Consider the following 23276-nt stretch of genomic DNA (forward strand, 5'->3'; position numbering starts at 1 on the left):
AGTCATTGTTATATGCCATCTTTATGAGTAGTATTGCACCGTCCAATTATACCCTACAGCATCCATTGTTTGGACGCTGTGAATAAGAGTCAGGTAGTTGTTCAATACTAGGGAACAGCAATTGCACCCGCAACTACTCCAATATTCACAGCTTCTGTCAATTGTCTGTTACCTGCTGTATATGGTCACATTATCCCCCATTGTGATTCTCCACATTGTAGAGCCCTTTTGTGAGGTTCGGTTTTTGGATTATTGTAGGCTCTAAGAATATCTATAGCTTCCATCCTGTTAAATACATATCCAATGATGTCAACTCTGAATATGGAGAAAGCTACATATTTATAGATGTATCTAATATTAAATACCTAAACCGCTGTATCAGATTGCCACAATACACATAGTATCCTGGAGGATGAGAAGATTTTTCTAAGTCCGCACGCCTGCGCAGTCCTCTCCCTGAATACTCACCGTGAGAGATGATTTTCCAAGATGGCGGCATGCGCGAACTTACGCACGGTATTGCAAGATTGGAGAAGAGCCGGGAGGAGGTACTCCGAGTACACATAAACCTACCGCAACGAGGGAGGTGTGGTATAAAGGGAGAGACAGATGATGAAAAATTATCCAATAGGCAGCCTTAATCATGTCACTGAAACACGAATCTTCAAAAGATGGCCCCCGCCCCCAACACACATACCTGCACGATCCCCTGAAGACGCTGGGTGACCAGCGAAAAAGGTCGGGATGCAGGGTGTATGTGTGTATGTGTTTTTAGGCTCAGTAGCAGTGAGGGAGCTCCAACTATAGGAGTTAATTATAGCTAATACAGAAATAGAAATAAGGCAACTACAAGCCGCAATATAAGGCTGTAGTCGATACTGATATAATTTAACTGCTGTGAAGCAATATAAACAGCAGTGGCGTATAGAGCCAAAGAGGGAGCGACCCAGGCCACTGATGGTTTTAATCTGTCTTAGTTTAATTAGCACTAATTTATAATGTGTTTTTAAGGGAAATATAATAAAAGTGATGTTTTATAGAAACACAACATCACATGAAACAAGACGTAGATAGGTCCTAATGGACCATTGGTTAGTTTACTGGGTCTTTACAGACCCAGATCAGCTCTGCAATGAGGTTGTACAATCACATTATTTTATTTATTTTTTTACATTTTTCCAATAACAAATTCAAAACTAAAATAAAAATTACTTAAAAATAAGGCGCAATGTATCATCAAAAACATGCAAAAATGATTTACATAAAAGAATGAAAAAAAAAAATGACCAACTAGTTAAACAACTGCATTTTTTTTTTTTACTGTAGAGTTGAATGCAGTCTTTGACACTTAAAGCTGGGGCGAGGTTGATAGTGGTGCGACAATATTTACATATGTGTGAGTGGTATTAGCTGTATTTGACCATCTTTTTATTTTAGATTTAGCGGCACTTTAACTCATTAAAGATTGGCCCATTATTACATTCTTTTTTGGGGGGGCCTTTTTTTTTTTTCCTCTCCACGTTCCAAGAGCCATAACGCTTTTGATTTTAGATAGCCAGATGAGGGTTTATTTTTTGCGGAACAAGTTGTATTTTTTTAATCACACTATTTAATTGACCATATCTTGTATTGGAAAACAGGGGAAAAAAATTGTGGGGTGAAATAGAAAAAAACTCACAATTCCGCCAAGGTTTTTTGGGGTTTTGATATTACGCCATTCACTTTGCACTAAAATTAACATGACATCCATATTATTCAGGTATACACCTTTGCATCAACATTTTCTGAATGCCATAACATTTTATATTTTTGTCTACTAAGCTGTATGTTGGCTTGTTTTTTTGCAGGATGACTTTTTGATCACTGTTATATAGTTTTTGTGCAGGACAAGGAAACCCAAAAATTGCAAATTACCGTATTTTTCGCCCTATAAGACGCACCTAGGTTTTTGGGGAGGAAAATAAGAAAAAAAATATTTTTAACCAAAAGGTGTGCTTTTGGTGGGTTTGGAACTAATGGTGGTCTGTGGATGACAGACACTGTTATGGGGGGATCTGTGGATGACGGACACTGTTATGGGGGATCTGTGGATGACGGACACTGTTATGGGGGGATCTGTGGATGACGGACACTGTTATGGGGGGATCTGTGGATGACGGACACTGTTATGGGGGATCTGTGGATGACGGACACTGTTATGGGGGGATCTGTGGATGACGGACACTGTTATGGGGGGGATCTGTGGATGACGGACACTGTTATGGGGGGGATCTGTGGATGACGGACACTGTTATGGGGGGGGATCTGTGGATGACGGACACTGTTATGGGGGGGGATCTGTGGATGATGGACACTGTTATGGGGGGGGATCTGTGGATGATGGACACTGTTATGGGGGATCTGTGGATGACGGACACTGTTACAGGGGGGATCTGTGGCTGGCACTGTTACAGGGGGGATCTGTGGATGGCACGGTTATATATGTGCCATCCACAGACCCCCCCACCCCATAACCGTGCCATCCACAGACCCCCCAGCTCATAACAGTGCCATCCACAGACCCCCCCACCCCACCCCTTAACTGTGCCATCCACGGATCAACCAACCCCCCCCCCCCCCAGTATACAAATATAAAATGTCTTATTTATTCCCCAAAAATGTATTACATATGCCCCCTCATTCTAAACTCCTAATAGTACCTTACATCCTATTCCTAATAGGTTCTGTACAACGCCGGTGTTCCGGCAGGCCGGCGGCCGGCCGGCGCGTCACTCACTGACGTCACTTGCCTGCGCTACCTGCTTCATTCATAGAGTAGGCGGCGCAGGCAAGTGAGATCAGAGAGTTACGCTGCCGCCCGCCCGGCCTGCCGGCATCGTACAGAACCTATTAGGGATAGGATGTAAGGTACTATTAGGAATTTAGGAGTGAGGGGGCATATGTAATACATTTTAATTGAATAAGATATTTTATATTGCTATACCGGAGCGGCGGGGCTATATATTGCTATACCGGGCTATTCCCGGCCCCCAGCTCCTCCTCCCAGTCCCTCCCCCGACCCCCGCTCGCTCTACATCGCATCCAGCGATGTTAAACCTGTCAGCATTCGCCCCATAAGACGCAGGGGCATTTCTCCCCCATTTTTGGGGGGGAAAAAGTGCGTCTTATGGGGCGAAAAATACGGTACATGTTTAATTTTTTTTTACCATTGCAGCGCTTTTTTTCGCTTTCATGTTTGTTTTTTTTATTTTTATATGTAAAAGTGTGAGGATCCATTGCAGCCTCCCCCAGTGTTCTGGTTTGCTAATCTTGATTTCTAGCTGTCCCAGTGTGCTCCTCCTGATTCCAGCAGTTCTCCTCAAGCCTGGGGGCATGTCCTAATACAGGCAGTCCACTAGTACTTCCTAAACTTTCTTCCCCATACTTCTAGGCTAATCACCAATGAGCCGTATCCTAATCCTTGGCGCTATCCTCAGCACACGTTGTTTAAGAGATACTTTATGCTCACAGCACACAGATCTCAGACTCTCACACATTACCATGACAGCATAGAGAGGGAAAAATAATTTCAGCTCATAGAAGACAATTTATGGGGGAGAAGGAGAGTTTATGAAGGGAAAGATTCAGAACACAAGGACATATTGATTAATGTGGGCAAGAACTATGTAAACTAATGCTGAGGCAGCACAGTGAGGTATGCTAACAAGCTAAAACTAACACTTGCATAGGTGCTCAAGCACTTAACAAGGGAATTCTATTATGCTAAAGTATAAAATGTACTTAGTATGTACAGGAGGAAGGATGTGGCTGTCACACGCAGAAAACAGTCTGAGATGCTCAGCATTCTGCAGTATTTAAGTACAAAGCATAATATGGGGAAGGGGCCTCTGTACTGAGCTCAGAAGCACACTGAGCTAGCCAGTGAAGAAAGACACACCCACTTCCTTCAGTTCATTTATGGTGCTAAGGACAGAATTAACCTATTCTTCTGATAGGTAACTTAAATTGTGAGCTCCATTGTGTACAGCTTGATGCTTATGCCTGTAAAGAGCTGTGGAATATGTCAGCGCTATATAAGGAAGTAAAATAAATAAAAATAAATAAATAATAAGGGATCATGCACACACACACTTGTTGGATGTTTTGTGGTCCGCAAATTGTAGATCCACAAAACACTGATAACTGCTGTGTGCATTCAGTATTTTGCAGAACGGAACAGCTGGCCCCTAATAGAACAGTCCTATCCTTGTCTGTAATACGGACAGTAATGGGACATTTTCTGTATTTTAGCATTTTTTGTTTGAGTTGGTGTGGGCATTTTTTCCCCTTTTACTACTTAGATTTTTTATTTTTTTTTACTTGTGTCTGTGTGTGTTTATTTTTGAAACATTATGAAGCCCCCAAGAGGTCATAAAAGATTTCTGGGAGACAGTTATACTGTCATTAAGGAGTTAAATAATATATTTTTTTTAATTGTTACTATAAGGGCTGATGCACATGACCATGTCTGTATTTCGGTCGGCAAACCACGGATCTGCAAAATATGGATAACTTCATTTTTCTCATTCTCACTAGAAATGACTATTCTTGTCCACAACATGAGAATAGGACATATTCTATAATGTGCAGAATAAACCCATGGAAATGATGGGGTCTGTGTGCAATCTGAAAAAAATGCAGATTGGATACAGATGAAAAATAGTCACGTGCTTGAGGCTCAAGGATGTGTTTACTAGGTTTATTTAATAATAACTTAGTATAGATTTCACAAATTTGGTAGGTTTTTATGAAAATGTGACCATTATTGCTATAAAAAATGTAACTAGATCTGCACTGAATATATAATGGATTGTTGTTTATTACATTTCGATTTCATTTTAAACTTTACACCTTAAGCTATGAAAAAATCCAATAAATTGTTTGCCACCAAGTGACTTTAAGAATATGCCAGATTTTTTCACTTATTATTTCTGAAGAGCTAGGAAACTGAGTGAATTGAACATAGACTTGAAGAAATTACTGGCTTTACCCTTGACAGATTTCTTCGAGACGGTACCTTTTGTACTGTTGTCATATAAATACAGTGGGAAGATACCAAAATAATATATAATATTTCAAACGAATCAATAAAAAAAAACTAGCTTGGCATATTGTATGCCTGTAGAAAGCCAGGGTGACTCATGCTTCCTGTACGTGAGAAAGGTAAGTGCGTGATGAGATAATAATTAGTTATTTGTGACTGATGTGGGAAGGAGAGTTGTGCTTCTCTTTATGCAAGGTTTCCTGCTACCGCATGAAAAGAGTGAAGTAAGAGTGACACTGAAGAAAAGCTGATACTGTTATTTTCTAACTTTACAATAATTGCTGTAGTCTGTGGCACTCAGTTTCTCCTGTTGCTAGTATTAGTACAGCTGGCGGGTGACCACCACTGATGGTGGCATCTACAGTCGGTTCACATTGTGTGAATATCAGGTGGTAGTTTAGCTTTTCTAATGGAACGTCCTGTTTAAATAGGACCTTGTCAGCTCTCATGACTTGTGTGTTTTAATAAATACTTTTTCAAGCACCTTTTTTAGAGAAATGTTCCTCTGTTCATCTTCCTGGAAATGTGTGACTAGTATTGGCAAGTGGTCTTTACAGTTCCCGTTGTCCAATCAATACTGACAATCTGAGACTGTTTAGGGGCATACATACCGTATGCATGCTCTGAATTGAGAGAGAGCCACTGCCAGACACCTCCGGTGGTAGCTTATCACGTCGGTAGTAGTGGAGTGGGTAGTTGAAACCCAACATGCCCAATCTGTATTTGCCCTAATATCAAGGTCGGAAGGCCCCATACATATTAGTATGACAGTATGACCAGCTTTACTCTTCAACACTAAAGGGCCTTTTACACAGGCAGATTATTGGAAACGAACATTCATACTAATGCTCATTCCCAATAATTTCCCCATATGTAAATGCTGCCACAAATTTAGCATTTGCTCATTCATTGGGTTTAGGCAGGGTACACACTCTCCTTAAAGATAGCAGCTCCTTTTTAGCAGTACTCCACGGGAAAAATATATATATACAGGGAAAGAGAACCATCACGCTATAGTCACATTCTGGAAGCTTTTAGCCTGCTTTGGAATGTAACAAGTAAAAATAGCTAAGATAAATATCCATCTGTAGACAGCTGTTTTGGGGGGCTTGCCCCTCATCAATACAGAATAGGATTCCGGCTGGCTGAGTCGCACTTTGCCTCACAGGGAGCCACTTCCAGAAGTGGCACTAAAGACATAGTTCTCTTTCACTGGGGGATACCTCTTTGCATATTATTATTCCCATGGAGCATTGCCAAAAAGTCCCCTTATAAACAGTAGCTGGTCTCTTTAATGAAAGCCAGCCCCCAACTAAGCCATGTTCAAGGCATCGCACTCAGCTAGCTAGATTCCCACTGCGCACTGATGAGGGTCAAGCACCTCAAAACATCTGTCTACTAATGGATATTTGGCTTGGCTATTTTCCCTTGTCATGGTCCAAAGATTGTTAAAAAGTTGGACTTTGACTTATAGGAAGCCACTTCCAGATGGTGGTGCTTTTCCTGGGAGATACCTCTTTGCATATTTATTCATTAGTTGAAAGCATTGTTGATGCAGCACCAAAATCATTGTTTTTGAGCAGCAGATCATCCTGTGTAAATTTAGATTTGCTGCCCTGAAAGAATGAATCTATATGGGGTTGATATTCCAGTAGCTATCGCCTATCACCATACAGAGATGATTCATGCATGTAAAGCAGCTCTCACCTCCGCGCACGATAAGGGAGTTATCAGGAATTAATGGTTTATTCCTGATAATTGCTTGTCAGTCTGCCTGTGAAAAGGGGCCTTATTTATGGTTATGATTTCTTTATGATCCAACTCTTTAAAAGAGTTCTCTCACGTCAGAAAATGGCATTTATCATGTACAGGAAGTTAATACAAGATACTTACTAATGTATTGCTGATTCCCTACTTAGTTACACAGTAACATAGTTGTTAAGGTTGGAAAAAAAACAAAAATCCACCATGTCCAACCTGTAATCCTGCTATATCAATCCATGGAACAAATCCCCGGATCACTGTCCATCTTCCGTTTAAAAAAGGGGTTGGGCCAAAGGGAAAGGATGTGTCGAACAAAACTTCTATACAGTACATGGTCATAAGCTTCAATGTTATTTTGAATTAAAAAGTCATCTAAACCTTTCTACTGTATTTTCTGTGACCAGTTCCTGTGGCAGGCTAGCCCCTACTATGCTGGCTTGATTAATTTTTTTCATTGCATTACACATTGCTGGTGTCCAGCAGCGGTGGCCGTGCTTACACACCCCAGCCTGTCTGGTGGCAAAAACTGCACAAGTGCTTTTTCCTGCTGCTAGAAACAAGCATTGTATAATGTGATGGAAAAATTAATCAAGCCAGCAAAGGAGGCAATATGGACAATGACAATACATTAATAAGTGCCTTGTATTACCTCTCTCTATATAATACATGCCATTTGCTGAAATTATACAACCCCTTTACGATAAAACAGGGCAGCTAGCTATCAGTGCATTTCGTGGTCAGTCATTCTTTTAGCCACCGCAAGTTTATGGCTAGACGTACCTGCCTCCATGGGAGCAACCGATTGTCCCGATCAGCTTTAATTTAAACAGAAATTGAGATTTGATGACTCATGGGGTGCTGGATGGAGAAAACTGCTCTGGATACAGTATGTGGGGTGTATTAATGTCTCCTCAAGCAGCCCATCCTATCTCACACGAACGTTAATCAACTAAATCTCACACTGTTTAATGCCATTAATCAATTAACTTAAAAATGCCACAACTTCAGAGACAAAATGAGAAATGTCAGCAATTAGATTGGAAAATTTCCAAATTTCCTTCCATCTCTAAATTTAGACTCATGCTATATTAATAAGTGTATTTCATGGTTACATTGAATGTCATTTTAAGATGGTAGACTATAACTTTGTGTGCATTGTATAGTTTGCTCAAGGCACCCAGATGAATGCCACCTTCTGCATCATGGCTGGATAACTAATATATAGAAACTAGGTTTCCTAATAATTAACAATGCATCTACTTCCAAGAAAAAAATCCACCCAGGATGGAAACCAAGAGCTATAATTATATGATTATAAAACTGAATCACAGAAACTATTTTTATCCACCACCCTTGCTATTACTACCATGAGATCATTCAAATTACATAATATAACGTGGTCTCAAAAAGCAGAAAATGCTCAACCCCATATGCAGTTGTGCATTTATAACCAGGGGAGCAAATCCTGCACTTGTGGTCCGTTGCTAATGGCAATCCCCAGCAAGAAATGTGTACAATGGAGGATGCCCGCAGCGGACCACAAGTGCCACATAGACAACATACACCAGATAGCAAAATGTGTGGATGTAATTGACTATATAAAATAAACATTTAGAAGAATAGGTGCACTACTGTGGTGGATGCAATCAACAAAATCTGACTAAACCCTCACACTGATGTTAAAAATGAGACTTTAGCCAATATATCCTTATATGAAGACTATACCGGAGCCCACTCACCACATCAAGGTACAGTACAGACCAAAAGTTTGGACACACCTTCTCATTCAAAGAGTTTTTTCTTTATTTTCATGACTATGAAAATTGTAGATTTACACTGAGGCATCAAAACTATGAATTAACACATGTGGAATTATATACATAACAAAAAAGTGTGAAACAACTGAAAATATGTCATATTCTAGGTTCTCCAAAGTAGCCACCTTTTGCTTTGATTACTGCTTTGCACACTCTTGGCATTCTCTTGATGAGCTTCAAGAGGTAGTCACCTGAAATGGTCTTCCAACAGTCTTGAAGGAGTTCCCAGAGATGCTTAGCACTTGTTGGCCCTTTTGCCTTCACTCTGCGGTCCAGCTCACCGCAAACCATCTCGATTGGGTTCAGGTCCAGTGACTGTGGAGGCCAGGTCATCTGGCGCAGCACCCCATCACTCTCCTTCATGGTCAAATAGCCCTTACACAGCCTGGAGGTGTGTTTGAGGTCATTGTCCTGTTGAAAAATAAATGATGGTCCAACTAAACGCAAACCGGATGGAATAGCATGCCGCTGAAAGATGCTGTGGTAGCCATGCTGGTTCAGTATGCCTTCAATTTTGAATAAATCCCCAACAGTGTCACCAGCAAAGCACCCCCACACCATCACACCTCCTCCTCCATGCTTCACGGTGGGAACCAGGCATGTAGAGTCCATCCATTCACCTTTTCTGCGTCGCACAAAGACACGGTGGTTGGAACCAAAGATCTCAAATTTGGACTCATCAGACCAAAGCACAGATTTCCACTGGTCTAATGTCCATTCCTTGTGTTCTTTAGCCCAAACAAGTCTCTTCTGTTTGTTGCCTGTCCTTAGCAGTGGTTTCCTAGCAGATATTCTACCATGAAGGCCTGATTCACACAGTCTCCTCTTAACAGTTGTTCTAGAGATGTCTGCTGCTAGAACTCTGCGTGGCATTGACCTGTCTCTAATCTGAGCTGCTGTTAACCTGCGATTTCTGAGGCTGCTGACTTGGATGAACTTATCCTCCGCAGCAGAGGTGACTCTTGGTCTTCCTTTCCTGGTGTGGTCCGCATGTGAGCCAGTTTCTTTGTAGCGCTTGATGGTTTTTGTGACTGCACTTGGGGACACTTTCAAAGTTTACCCAATTTTTCGGACTGACTGACCTTCATTTCTTAAAGTAATGATGGCCACTCGTTTTTCTTTACTTAGCTGCTTTTTTCTTGCCTAATACAAATTCTAACAGTCTATTCAGTAGGACTATCAGCTGTGTATCCACCTGACTTCTCCACAACGCAACTGATGGTCCCAACCCCATTTATAAGGCAAGAAATCCCACTTATTAAACCTGACAGGGCACACCTGTGAAGTGAAAACCATTTCAGGTGACTACCTCTTGAAGCTCATCAAGAGAATGCCAAGAGTGTGCAAAGCAGTAATCAAAGCAAAAGGTGGCTACTTTGAAGAACCTAGAATATGACATATTTTCAGTTGTTTCACACTTTTTTGTTATGTATGTAATCCCACATGTGTTAATTCATAGTTTTGATGCCAGTGTGAATCTAAAATTTTCATAGTCATGAAAATAAAGAAAACTCTTTGAATGAGAAGGTGTCCAAACTTTTGGTCTGTACTGTATCTCAGGTGGCACGGGACCTAACGCTAACCTACCTGTGCCATTTGGGCAGTACCAGGGGCCAGTGGGAGAATTACAGAAGCGTAAGGTACGACTCACAGCAAACAGCTCCCAGTTGCCTCCAGTGTGAAAACCACACATGCAATGGGAGGAGGCTGTGAGTCCCACCCAGAGCTGACTGATATGATGCAAGCCTCACAGGTGCACCGAATGCTGCCTATAGATGAAAATCAGGCACATTCAAATTTGGAGTTTATACAGCTCCAGATATATATATATATATATATATATATATATTATATAATATAACATGGTCTCAAAAAGCAGGAAATGCTCAACCCCATATCCAGTTGTGCATTTATAACCAGGGGAGCAAATCCTGCCCTTGTGGACCACAAGTGCCACATAGACATCATACACCAGATAGCAAAATGTATGGATGCAATTGACTATATCAAATAAACCAGATCTGACTAAACCCTCACACTGATGTTAAAAATGAGACTTTAGCAAATATATACTTAGGTGAAGGACATGAGATCATTCATCATAAGACTTAAATGTGTCATTAGCATGGATACATGTCTAGTATAGATTAAGGTCCATATAGATATTTTAGCTGAGCCAAGTATATGAATATATACATACTTGTGAGGTGCTCTTATAAAGAAGTTCCAAAATGGCACTAAATAGTCTAAGCCTACTATCACACTTGCGGTAGCCTTTTCCAGCAGGCTGTTCTGGCAGAGGAACTCCACTCCGGCCCCATTTACTATAATAGGGGTGTCCTGGAGGTCCGGACAAAAAATGCAGCATGTTGTAGTTTTAGGTGTAGGTCATAGTTTTGTTATTACTTGTATATTTCTTTTTTTGCATTCAGACGAGATCTCACTTTCTGGAAGGTAGTGTAAGTATGGTCATGCGCACTCAACCTGCTTTCTTTGCCTCTATTGGCATCTGGAGGATAGTGAGAGTACTGTTTAGTAAGGTGCTGTGTGGGTGTGAGTAGTCATTTTGAACACGTGCATGAAGGAGCACGTGTCACGGGAGATACTCAAGGTGAGCATATTAGTCATTCTTTTAGAAAGTAAGTTTTGTCCCTGCCTCTGTAATGAAGAAGAAAGCTGGCAATGCATCTGTGTACCGTATGTATGTGACATTTTTCATGCCAAGTAGTTTATAAGGAGCATTTGTATTATTCTGGTGATGTGTGATATGTAAATCCTTTTTTATGGGGAAACCAATTTTTTATTATCCTCAAAAAAATAAACTACTGTATTTTTCACCCTTATAAGATACCGTTATTAAGGAGGAAAATAAGAAAAAAAATGTTAATCAGACCTAAAATCAGACCCCCGATGTGAAAAAGACCCCAATCAGATCTGAGATCAGACCTCCAATGTTTAGAAGACCCCCAGTAAGACCTCAGATCAGACTTCCCTGTTAATAAGACACCCATGTTAATCAGACCTCAGATCAGAGACAAAAAAATAAATGAACTTATCTCTCCTGCTCCAGATTCCCTCGCCGCTCCTGAGATCCAGCTTCCTGCCACGCTATGCTGTAACCCAACATCGCACAGCACAAGGTCACAGAGTGTGCAAAAGTCCTCATGCTTTGCACGGGTCACAGCACAGCATGCGGCTGAGGAAGACCAGGAAGCAGTGAGTACAGAGCCTGCACGGGGAAGCTCCTCCTGTACTGATGAGTGCCTCCATAATGGAGGCGCTTATTAGTATTCGCTTATAAGACGCACTGACATTTTCTTCCCACTTTGTGGGGGTGGGGTGTGTCTTATAGGGCAAAAAATATGGTAATTTATTTTAGAAAATGTCTGAATAATTATCTACTATGAGTATTTACAGTACAGCTACTGTACTTCCTAGTATAATATTACTCTTAGGTTTTTTTTTTTTGTTTTGTTTTTTTGCCTTCCTATAGATCAACATAGTAATTAGTATAGGTTGGACTGAATGGACCTGCATCTTTTTCCAACTTTACCAATTATGTAACACTATCGAAGTTATGATTATTTTTCCAATAATCTTCTCTATTACAAATAATTCACTATTTATATTACTACTAATAATACAATTACTAATACTTACTATTACTAATAATACTTCTGCTTTTACTACTCTAATTCCCTCTAGTATAACTATTATATTAGCTAAACTACTACTGCTAATGTTACTACTATTTGTGCTACAACTGCTTTTACATTATTTAAGCCAGAACTCTTGCATCTCCTACCTACTTTTCTATCATTGTTTTGGCTAAATTTTTTATATTACTTATACTGTTATCACTGCTACAGCTGCTGAGCAATGTTTTTATCCTGATGTGAGTTGCATTGATTTGTGAAATGCTTGTGACTCTCCGGTCATTAGGATCCAGGATACTGCATTTGAGATGTGATTGGATCTGTTTAACTGAATTGTATAATGCATATGGTGTTTAATGCAATGAAACTGCAGGCTACCAATTCTCTAGAATCTTTAGAACTAAACTTCCTTGAGACATTGTGTTCTTATAAGTTTCATAAATATGGCTACAAGAATGATGGGCACACTCAAAGACATAGCTGGTTTTGTAGAAAATTTCAGATTTTTTTAGGGTAGTGAAAAGGTTTATTTTACAGTCTTTTGTGGTCTAGTGCAGTGAAGGGGCCAATGGTAAACTTATGTTGCTTCTGGGAATCCCTACCTTGGGGCCCACTCATAGGAAATGGGAGCTGTGCTGTGCCCAGTTTCGCACCCCATAAAACTTGCTGCACCTTGCCCTAAGCCTAATACTTTCACTTTGTTACATAGATGCATGCTATTGTTTGCTATGCCATGTCCAGTACTACAATGAAGGTGATAGTGCCTTTGTGTATAAAAACATAACTGCAGACTGCAATAATTGTATTAGCTTTCTTTTAGATGCTGATGCCATCTCAGGTGACTTTGAAATAATAATCTTGTATGCTCTATTACAGGTGGTCGGCGATTTATTGGAATTCTGCTTCTACACATTTAGGGAATCTCAGGCACTCAAAGTGGAGTTTCCTGCAATGCTTGTGGAAATAATTAGTGATCAACTACCAAAGGTGGAATCTGGGAATGCTAAGCCTTTGTACTTTCATAGAAAGTAACTGGAAGAGTCTTACAGGAGAACTTTGCCTTAAGTTTCCTCTGATGTTCCATACCCAAGCTGGTTCCAAGAAATGACTCTTGTCATTCAAAAACAAAACGACGAGAATGAATCGCACTGTTTGGGCACTGAAGACATGCCAGGAAGAAAGAGAGTTGCCGCCAGCACCCCAAGCGCTTGAAAATTACTCCTATTTCTATGGATAAAAAGCCATATCTAGTCAATAACTGATTCATTTTGATATTTTAACAATGAAATTTTAAAATATGCCATGGAGTTTATGGTTTTGTTTGTTTTAATGGGGTTCATGGACTCAGAAAGACTTTTTAAAAGGTTACCCTTGGTTTGCACATGTTTGGTCATTATGGGGCATTAAATATTCTTTTAATGTATCGAAAATAAAAATAAAAAGCTATTGTATAAAATATTAAGGAACATTTGATGTTGAATATCACTACCCATTTGTGGCATTAGTTGTCCCATGTGATCATGTTGCAGAATGAAGGTTGTGACCATTTTTGTCATATTTGCTGCAGAGAAAGAGAGAGAGAGTTAAAATCAGCAGTGTGTCCCCTAGTTTCATCTGACATATACGCATGCAGCAATTTCCCCAGAAACCCTAGTGTGTAATGTCAACATTTATTTAACTAAAAGGCAAATAGAAAGATGTAAAACTAATACCCCCCTCTGGATTTATATTGTGCTGGCTTTACACAGTCTATGCTGTACTGTATATTGCTGTATATGTATAAATTGTGAAGGACCTGGATCTAAAAATGTATGGTAATTTTGTAAATGAGACAAACAATCTTTAATGACTACAGATGAATGGAAAGCATAGGAAAGTATTTTTGAGAGAATTCTATTTTGATGGAGAATATTTAAGTACTATCTTTGTCTAAGGTAATTTTTTTTTGTAAAGTGAAAATGTTTTGCATGGATTCTGAACTGTTTACAGTGTATTTAAGGAAGGGAAAGCTGTGCCTTTTTAGCATCATATCTAATTTACCATTTTGCAATATCTGTTTGTAAATATACATACTTTAACCCCCTTTTCAGTTATATTTAAGCTTTTCTACTTTTCTGTAAAAAAGGAAAATGTTCTACTTTTTGTGTACTGCTTGCAAGAAACATTGGAGCACACTTTCTAGGAATCCTTTCTCTTTCCTTGTGAATTACACTATTTTAACCTTCAAGGTGGAGTTACTGTAAGTATCTTGAAATTAGCTATATCATAGGAAAAGGCTTCCTGAGAAATTTACTGAACACAAAGCCTTCTTACGGGATCACAGGGTCCCACATTTTGTTTTTTAAGGCTATGCTTGTTGTAAGGGGAAACGAAAAACGTCTCCATGTATCAGTTGTTAGAGTTATGAGAAAGCGAGGTGTGATGAGGCATGCCAAAAATTAACTTTCTAGAGTGCACTTTACTTGCTGTATCACATAATCCAAAATCTCCAAATCTACATTATCTAGAGTATATTGGAGCTCATACAATTGTACCGGTTGCCAAGCCTGATCTATACCAGGGTAGACTTCAGCTGGCACGTAAGGGTTCCTGAAAATGTTATGTATTTTGTTAGAGAGCAGATATATTTAAAATTAATTTTTTTAATATATGGCATTACCATATAGTATGGCCAAGTTTGCACTTACCAAATAATGTTCATATATAAGAACATTCATAAAAGTGCCCATGCTCTCACACAAGATTATACTTTGGCAATAAAAAGATTTTTAAACTTGTAGTGAAAGTTAAGTGAAAAACTGTAAAAAAATAAATAAATGATTAGTGGGTGTGTGAAGAGAATTCGGTACTAACTATTGAGCGTTTGCAGAATCTTTCATTTTCATGTAGGGATAATTGAGATACAAATTTAATACAGCAAATGTATAGAAAAAAAAAGATTTTAGCTGTAATATGTGATCTGCAGTCAGCATCATAGTAGTTTTAAGCTACAATCTCTTATGACCTTGATCTTCAACGATGAGAGTGCTGGTGCTCCTTATATTTGCACATTTCTTCTCTATTGCCTGAAGGCCAGGTGTATAGCACTTTATACACTGTGTTTCCCTATGAAGGGAGATAATAGTGTGCGGCTGCGCAAACCTGGTCCAAGCAAGTCGCAGAGCATTTTAAAAGATCCAGGATAGTCTTACTCTGCTGACTGGTGACAACATGGCAGCTCTTTAAGTCACTGTGGGTATTCAGAACACAGGAAAGCGGCATACAGCCTGACATAACTCTTTGAATACCAGTTGAGTAAGGTATTGGCTTAATAAGTGGTATTCTACAACTACAATGGAATCTTACAATGTTATCAAATGTTTTTGATGGAACATCTATACAGTTTTACACGATTTTCTATTAACAAAAACTTAGGATGTAAAAACTTTTGTCATCGTGTCTTTGTGTTATCCCTAAAATGACCATGCTTTGTTATGAGAATAAACAATTGTATAGTCATTTAACATTCTTTTTAGATGATATCTTTTCTCTTTCTTCATATGGGATTACAGACGTGTGTAGTTTTCTCCATTCTAACCTGGCAGACTGGCCTTTCAGTGTGCAGATCTACGTTGCTTTGTTATACTATCTTAAAAGTTATGTTTTCTGTATTCCAGAATTTGTTTTATTCAACTGTTTAGGTGACCTAGACACATATCTATCTTTCAAACCCTCCAACATTTAGTGATTTAATCATTAGTGTAGACTGCCAGTAATCTAGTGATGAGCAAATGGTTAGTCTCTCTACAGACAAACACGATTCATTCAAAATATTATCTTTAGAGTGACCGAGGGACTGTCTCTAATGTTAAAACGTATTCCTTTTGATGACGCCATATTAAGATTGACGCTGGTCTCGCTAGAACATCTTGCCGTAACTGTGAGTAGCAGCGCATGCATGAATATACTTCATTATGAATCCGAACTGTGATTTGTTATGATTGTGGAGAGTGCCAGTAAAGATGCATGTGTGAGATTAAGATGTTGTCGCGAGACTGGTCGCCATCTTGATATGGTCTCTTTGGTAAGAAGACATTTTGCAGTGCATTAGAGACAGTCCCTCGACCACAGTAAAGATAATATTTTGAACTAATAGGGTTTGTCTATAGGGGGACATACCAATTGCTTATCACTATAGTAATCCCTTGCTGTTAGATTATATTTTCTTCATTGATCTTAAAGGGAATCTGTCATGGAGAATATGCAGTCTAATCTGCAGGCAGCATGTCATAGACGAGGAGCAGATTCATGTATAGTATTGTGGTAAAAGATTCTTTAGAACTTCAAATTTCTTGATCTCTTATTCTGGGCATAGGAGTCCAGTAGGTGGTCCTACTTAGTGATTGACAGCATTCCCTGTATGAGTGTGTATACAGATACAGAGATTCAAGGATGCAGTCTCTCTCTTCTTGGATTGCTCCGTGTAGTGGTGACGTCACCCAGCAGTCTTTTAGTCTTATATTTAGTTTTTTGGAGCATGCCAGCAGCCAGGGCAGTTCCTACAGAAGCCTAGTGTGTTTCAGCGTGCATCAAGTTCACAAGGGGGATAGTGGAGATACAGGGGGGTACATCAGGCACACCGATTTGTGAGGACTTCAACTCTAGTAGGATACATGGTAACAGCTCATTTTTAATGTACATCAGGTACTACGGTGGTATCTACAGTTTCCTGAAAGGCAGGGGGTACTATCTAGTCAGTAACCCAGAGTTAAGCCTCTTGGAAGATTGAAAGTGGATTACCGCAGTGCGATTGTGATAAAGTTTAGAGCAAAATCTGTTCCATTATTGTGGTGGAACATACGTATACAGAGATGGCTGTCAGTCACTGAGAAGGACCAGCTCACAATGAACAAATATAAATCCAAATTATGCAGCATTTTTTCCCACAACTGTTTGTCTGCTCAGCTCCTTCTGCTCTGTAACATGCTACTAACAAATAGGAAAGTATATTCCTGTATGGCCCTTTTATACAGGCTGATCATTGGGAATGTATGCTCGCAGGAATGTTTGTCCAGCCGACCACATTTATTCACCTGATCATTGCAGCGTGTAAACATGGCACTGATCACTCATTAACAAAACAGCGTTAAAAATAATTGTTTCTTGACAGCAAATTTCTCTATGTAAAAATGCTGTTTTGTCGATTGGTTCATATGAAAGGATTTAAAAAAATGTCCCACATTTACTAAAACTGTCTAAAAGTAAGACAGTGCAAATTTAGACAGACTGTCATACAGTGGCTAATGCTGGATGATATATCTAGCACACAGACTGCCTAGTCTTTAAGCCACCTATTTGCTGGCTTAGTTTCCTCCAAAAATCCACCATTATGCACATTTTTCGGTGACACTTTTAAGCAGCATCATTGTTTCCAGTAAGGCCACCTAGTAGTAAATCTCCTTCAATGTGTTTTAGAGCATAGTAGACGGAAAGCCGACCTAAACTCATAGGGGGACAGTTATTAAGACCGACAATTTAGACGCCAGTTAATCCCTCTGCACGGTCGATAGATGCGGCAAATTTATGTTGAGCCTCAGCCTTATGGTTTTGCTACCGCTGGCTGTGAAACATGCTTTAATCTATGCCAGTTCCTGTGCGTAAAGGAATTTTCCACACCCAAAACTGTGGACCCATGCCAGGCCCCTTTTTTCGTCACTTTGCAGAAGTGGCGTGAGCAGGGAAAAGTTGCAGATTTTGATGCTAATCACAGGACATAAATACATGGCATACAAATGTTAATAAATGACCCCCATAGTGTCATTTACAACCCACCACTTGCTAAATAGGTACTTTAAAGGGAACCTGTCACCGGGATTTTGTGTATAGAGATGAGGAAATGGGTTGCTAGATGGGGGCTAGCACATCCGCAATACCCAGTCCCCATAGCTCTGTGTGCTTTTATTGTGTGAAAAAACCGATTTGATACATATGTAAATTACCCTGAGATGAGTCCTGTCCCTGACTCATCTCACATACAGGACTCATCTCAGGATAATTTGCATATGTATTAAATCATATTTTTTTACACAATAAAAGCACACAGAGCTATGGGGACTGGGTATTGCGGATGTGCTAGCCGCCATCTAGCAACCCATGTCTTCATCTCTATACACAAAATCCCGGTGACAGGTTCCCTTTAAGTTCTTAAAATGTTGGAGGGTCAAATATTTGAGTCAGAGCCTCAGATTTCAGTGTGATATACCTGCCCGGTCTGCACTATATACTCACTAGCATATAGTAATAAAGAAATGGGATGAAAGCTGAAAAAATATAATAATGTTGTGTTTTCCCACAATACAAACGTATCCCCTATCCACAGGATACAGAATAAGTATCTGATTGCTGGAATACCCCAAATTTCCAAAATGAGTAGCAGGTTAAGAGTGTGAGTTACCACTCTGTTCACTCTATGGGTCTTCTGAAAATAGTCGAGTACAGTGCTTGCCCATTTCCGGCAGTCCCATTGAGAATGAATTGGGCAACAGAGTGCATGCTCCATCTGCTGCAATGGGAAAACACTGTTGCAGTGTATTGTTCGAAAACACCTTTCATTTTCATAACATATTTGGACCAAAGAGCTGTCATAAATATATTTCCATGCAAACATTATTGATTACTACTTGAAATAAACACAGTGAAAATAATACATTTAAAAGCAAGTCCAGTCAGATATACAATACACGCAACAGTAGTCACTTCCTCTTCTCTACTCCTCTTGGCAGCTCATAAGCCACTAACAGACACCCAGTCCCTCTTTCCTATGACATTTGCTATGGGAAGGATGATGCACATGAAATTGTTGGGTGATCCTGATAATATTGGTGGTTTTGGCTTTTTCTTCTTTCTTAATGAAAACTAAGGTGGTTGCATGAGGTCAGACAGAATGTAACCATAGGAAGGGTGGTTGTGAGAAATGGCATAAAGTAATAAAATACCTTCATCATTGCTCCAGAGCTTCGGTGCGCCCCGCCATGCTTTGTTTACTTGGTTGCAGCAATGCAGCAAGAGTGTATGTCTTGCGACCACTATGGTCAGTGATTGGCTGCAGTCATCGCATGTGTAGGCGGCACATCATGGCTGCAGCTAAGTAAACAAAGCCATTGTGAGCTGTCTAACATTTAGACCTTTTTTTTTACACCTGAAACAGGCATAGTAAATGAGAGGGGCCTGCCGGCCCGTCCACTTCCCCACCCACAATTTAAGACCTGGTGTGAGCAGGGAGATGTCACGGATTGCGGCGCAAATAATCTGATTTAGGCGTATTTCAGCATGATAAATGACCCCCATAATACACACGCAATCATACACTGGAGCAGACCATTCTATGGGGACATTAAGTGGACTTTAAGCGATGCACATGGGCTGTGTATACAGGTACAGTATATCAGTATGCATTGTTCCTTACTGGATGAAAGCTTTCCCACTGTATTCAATGGGTATACTACTGTAGAACGGAGATATCAGTTTGTCCCTGCAAGGCAAACGGCTTAAGTACAAAGCACTGCACACCAAATACTTCTGTTCATAATTTGCACATAATGAGAAAAGAAGCCTGCAGATTAGTCCTGATATTGTCCCAAATAGACTTTTTTTTTTAGACACTTGAGACTCCAGGATGAAATCCTGTGTTCTGTGGTATGCTGACCCTCTATACCAGGAGATGTGACATGTATGCCAGCCATGCTCAGTGAGTACACATCGTTGTGGTTGTCTTATAGCTTTTTATGAAGCAGGGTATGATAATACTGTTCTCGTCACTAACCTGTTATTTTACAATGAAATCTGATAACGTGGTTTCTTGTTTTAAGAACTCTGTTAGGATATAATTGCCACACATCATTCACAATTTAGATGTTCTGTTCACAATTGCCGATTTTTTTTTTTTAGCATTTATGTCTTGCAATCACAAAGTAAAATAAACATTAATATTTGGATATAGCGTATAACAGGCTTCCAGATGGATAAGTCTTGGGTTCTTGGTACTTGTTTTATACAGGACTCTGATATGTTTAAAGCAGCAGAATGAGACTTTTATCATCTTCTGCTCCTGGAATTATTTTTTAGATTTACTGAATAATACTAGATACCGCCGTATTTGTATTTCAAAGTCATTTCATGTGGTTGGCGGTATTAAACATCATAAAAATTGTGTCAATTGTTTTTGTTGAAAACCAAACTCCATTTTTATTTTGACATTTTTTACTAATAAAAACCCCTTGCATTATTTCCTTTGTTTCCTTTTAATCGCCGTTTATCTGTTATTACCTTTGAGCACGCCACTTTTCATGTCAAGCTTCTGAATAACAGCAGAAATGGAAGTCTTCATTTTACTCCGGTAGCTCTAGTCTATCATTAGATGCAACTTCACAATTTTCAGGTGATTGCAGCTCCAAGACTAATGCATATCATGGCACTGAAATTGTTTTTTTTAATTTAATTTAGGAGAAAAATGCTTTCAATTGTTATAACTTTGTACTTTTCAACAGAGCTATCTTCCCAAAAAAGCAGAGCATAGCAGTAACCGGAAAACTAAAAGACAGTCATCAGATAACTGACTTATGGTAGCTGTTTCTGTAGTCAGAACCCCTTTATTATAAGAGTGCAGTGTTATTTTTAACTGGGATATACAGTCAGCTCTATAAGGGTCTGGCTGCACGGCAACATTTGTTGCGCGACTTCTTGTGACATGTTTTGTAATGATAGTCAATAGTGTCAATGCGACATACTGCGACACGTCAGTCGCAAAAAATCCAAGTCAGTTATTTTGTGGGTCATGTCGCAGTCACAGCATGTGGCAGTGCTACACCATTGACTATCATTACAAAAAAAGTTGCACGACATTGCTGCGACATATACGTTTTGTCGCCGTGTAGCCGGACCCTAAAGGTGCTCTATATGTGATGGGAGAAACCACTGCACATAGGACAATTCATAAAACTGATTACCCTATTTGTTTATTGCTGTTTAAACTGAGGTAGCAAGGCAAGTACTATAAACAATGTTACAAAAATGTTTGAGTATTCCGTTGTTTCTTTTTCATTGCTGTTTGACAACCACTAATAGTTTGTCTTTAGCGTCTACCAGAATGCAGACTGAAACCCAGCAAATGTCATTATAAAGCCTTTCAAACCATCATGCCGTAACAGTAGCATCAACAAAGCCTTTTTTTTTTTTTTTAATCTTTGTGGTTTTTTTTTGTAAACTTCTCTTTATTGAAAAGTACAGGTAAATACAGTATTCGAGTAGAAGAGACACACCGCTCGATGTACAATATGATAACATGTATAGTTATTGCACAACAAAGTTCCTTCATCTGATGATACAATTATACATGAAAAAGACACCTCTATTCCACCGAACCCGCCTCTTACATGTCACTTACTTTATTTTATATTATTTTTATTTATTTATTTTCTATTTCAAAACATCCATAACAAAATTCCCCGTTCCCCCCTCCCGACCCCCCCCCCCCCCCCCCCCTCATCTCAGATACTCGCTTACTGCAAAAAAATTTCCTTAGTCGCGTACTCGTTATCTTGTACATGACGGACTACATTACAAATGACTCAGTTAACTCTAATTACCTACTCTTGGCAACTGCGAGGAATGTTTCGCGTGGATGTGGTACCATTTATCTGATGTTCCTAGCTTCAAGTATCACTCCTTATATATGAACGGAGCAAGATGAGTGACTATGTCCTGTTCAGGTAGTAATGCTTCCATATATTGTCAACATTTTTTGAAGAAGGGTTCCGTGAGCTTCGATTTTGTTTGCTCTGCCTCCATCCTTTCGAGTGTCAGACAGTTATTAGTCTCCTGTATCACCTCTCCTATACCCGACACTTTTGGAACCAGCCAGTGGCTTAACAGACACCTCTTAGCGGCCAAAAGTAACACATGAAAAGCTGGTGGAATCTTTGGAAGCAGCTCATTCCTCCCTACATGGAACAGTAATATTTCTGGATCCATAGTAATTTTCAGGTCACATTTTGAGCTCAACACGTCTGAGAGCCTTCCAGAAAGTTTGCACCATCGGACATTCCCACAGTCCATGCGTGACATCAGTGTTTGATGTGCTACATTTTGGACAGTGCGTCAATTTTTCTGTAGACATTTGAGTTACTGATTTCGGTAAATGGAAGCCATATATTGCCCTATGTATAAGTTTGAAATATGTTTCCCTCCATATTTCACTACCTATCGCCTTTCTAATAAGATTCCAGCCTTCTAGGAGCTGGTCTGGTAGTATCAAATTAGGGAAGAATTTGAGCCAGGATTTAAAAAGTGAGTCGTCCCCCAACTTAGAGTCAAAATCCCTCAGAGGACCATAGATGGTTGATAGATCTTTCTTCGGTACTGCAGAACGCAAGAGTGAATCAAACGCATTGGCTGAAAACTCACTGGACAAATCTCTGGCTCTGGATGACAGACAGGGGCGGACTGAGAACCCTCAGAGCCCCCGGGCAAAATAAATCAAGGGCCCCCTTACAGGCCCCACCCTTGTCCCGCCTCCAGCCACACCCTACACAATCTTTGGTCTGGTATCTGACGCTGGACGTCCTCACACCCTGCATGATGACCTCCAGGGTCAAATTGATTCAATGCTTTCGTATGGGGTGATCTAATCTCAGCGTCCATTAGTGAGCCTCTGTTAGAAGCAGTGTGGGCATAACTACTGTGAAGGGGGCACATATCTGGGCATAATTACTGTGAAGGGGGCACATATCTGGGCATAATTACTGTGAAGGGGCACATATCTGGGCATAACTACTGTGAAGGGGGCACATATCTGGGCATAACTACTGTGAAGGGGGCACATATCTGGGCATAACTACTGTGAGGGGGGCACATATCTGGGCATAACTACTGGGAAAGGGGGGGAGGCCCTTCACAGTAGTTATTAATCCCTTTCAGCAG

General features: G+C 39.9%; 1 protein-coding gene across 2 annotated transcripts in view; it reads left to right on the forward strand.

Annotated features, from left to right (window-relative positions):
- The window catches only part of NR3C2 (nuclear receptor subfamily 3 group C member 2), a 331201-nt gene extending 315378 nt beyond the window's left edge, over positions 1–15823 (forward strand). For both annotated transcript variants that reach the window (XM_044300367.1, XM_044300369.1), the window contains exon 9: positions 13197–15823. In XM_044300367.1, coding sequence (XP_044156302.1) covers positions 13197–13352 — 156 coding nt within the window. In that variant the 3' untranslated portion in view covers positions 13353–15823. The remainder of the gene's footprint in view (positions 1–13196) is intronic.
- Positions 15824–23276: the final 7453 nt, after the last annotated feature.

The sequence above is a fragment of the Bufo gargarizans genome, chromosome 1, assembly GCF_014858855.1.
Source record: "Bufo gargarizans isolate SCDJY-AF-19 chromosome 1, ASM1485885v1, whole genome shotgun sequence".
Classification (NCBI taxonomy): domain Eukaryota; kingdom Metazoa; phylum Chordata; class Amphibia; order Anura; family Bufonidae; genus Bufo; species Bufo gargarizans.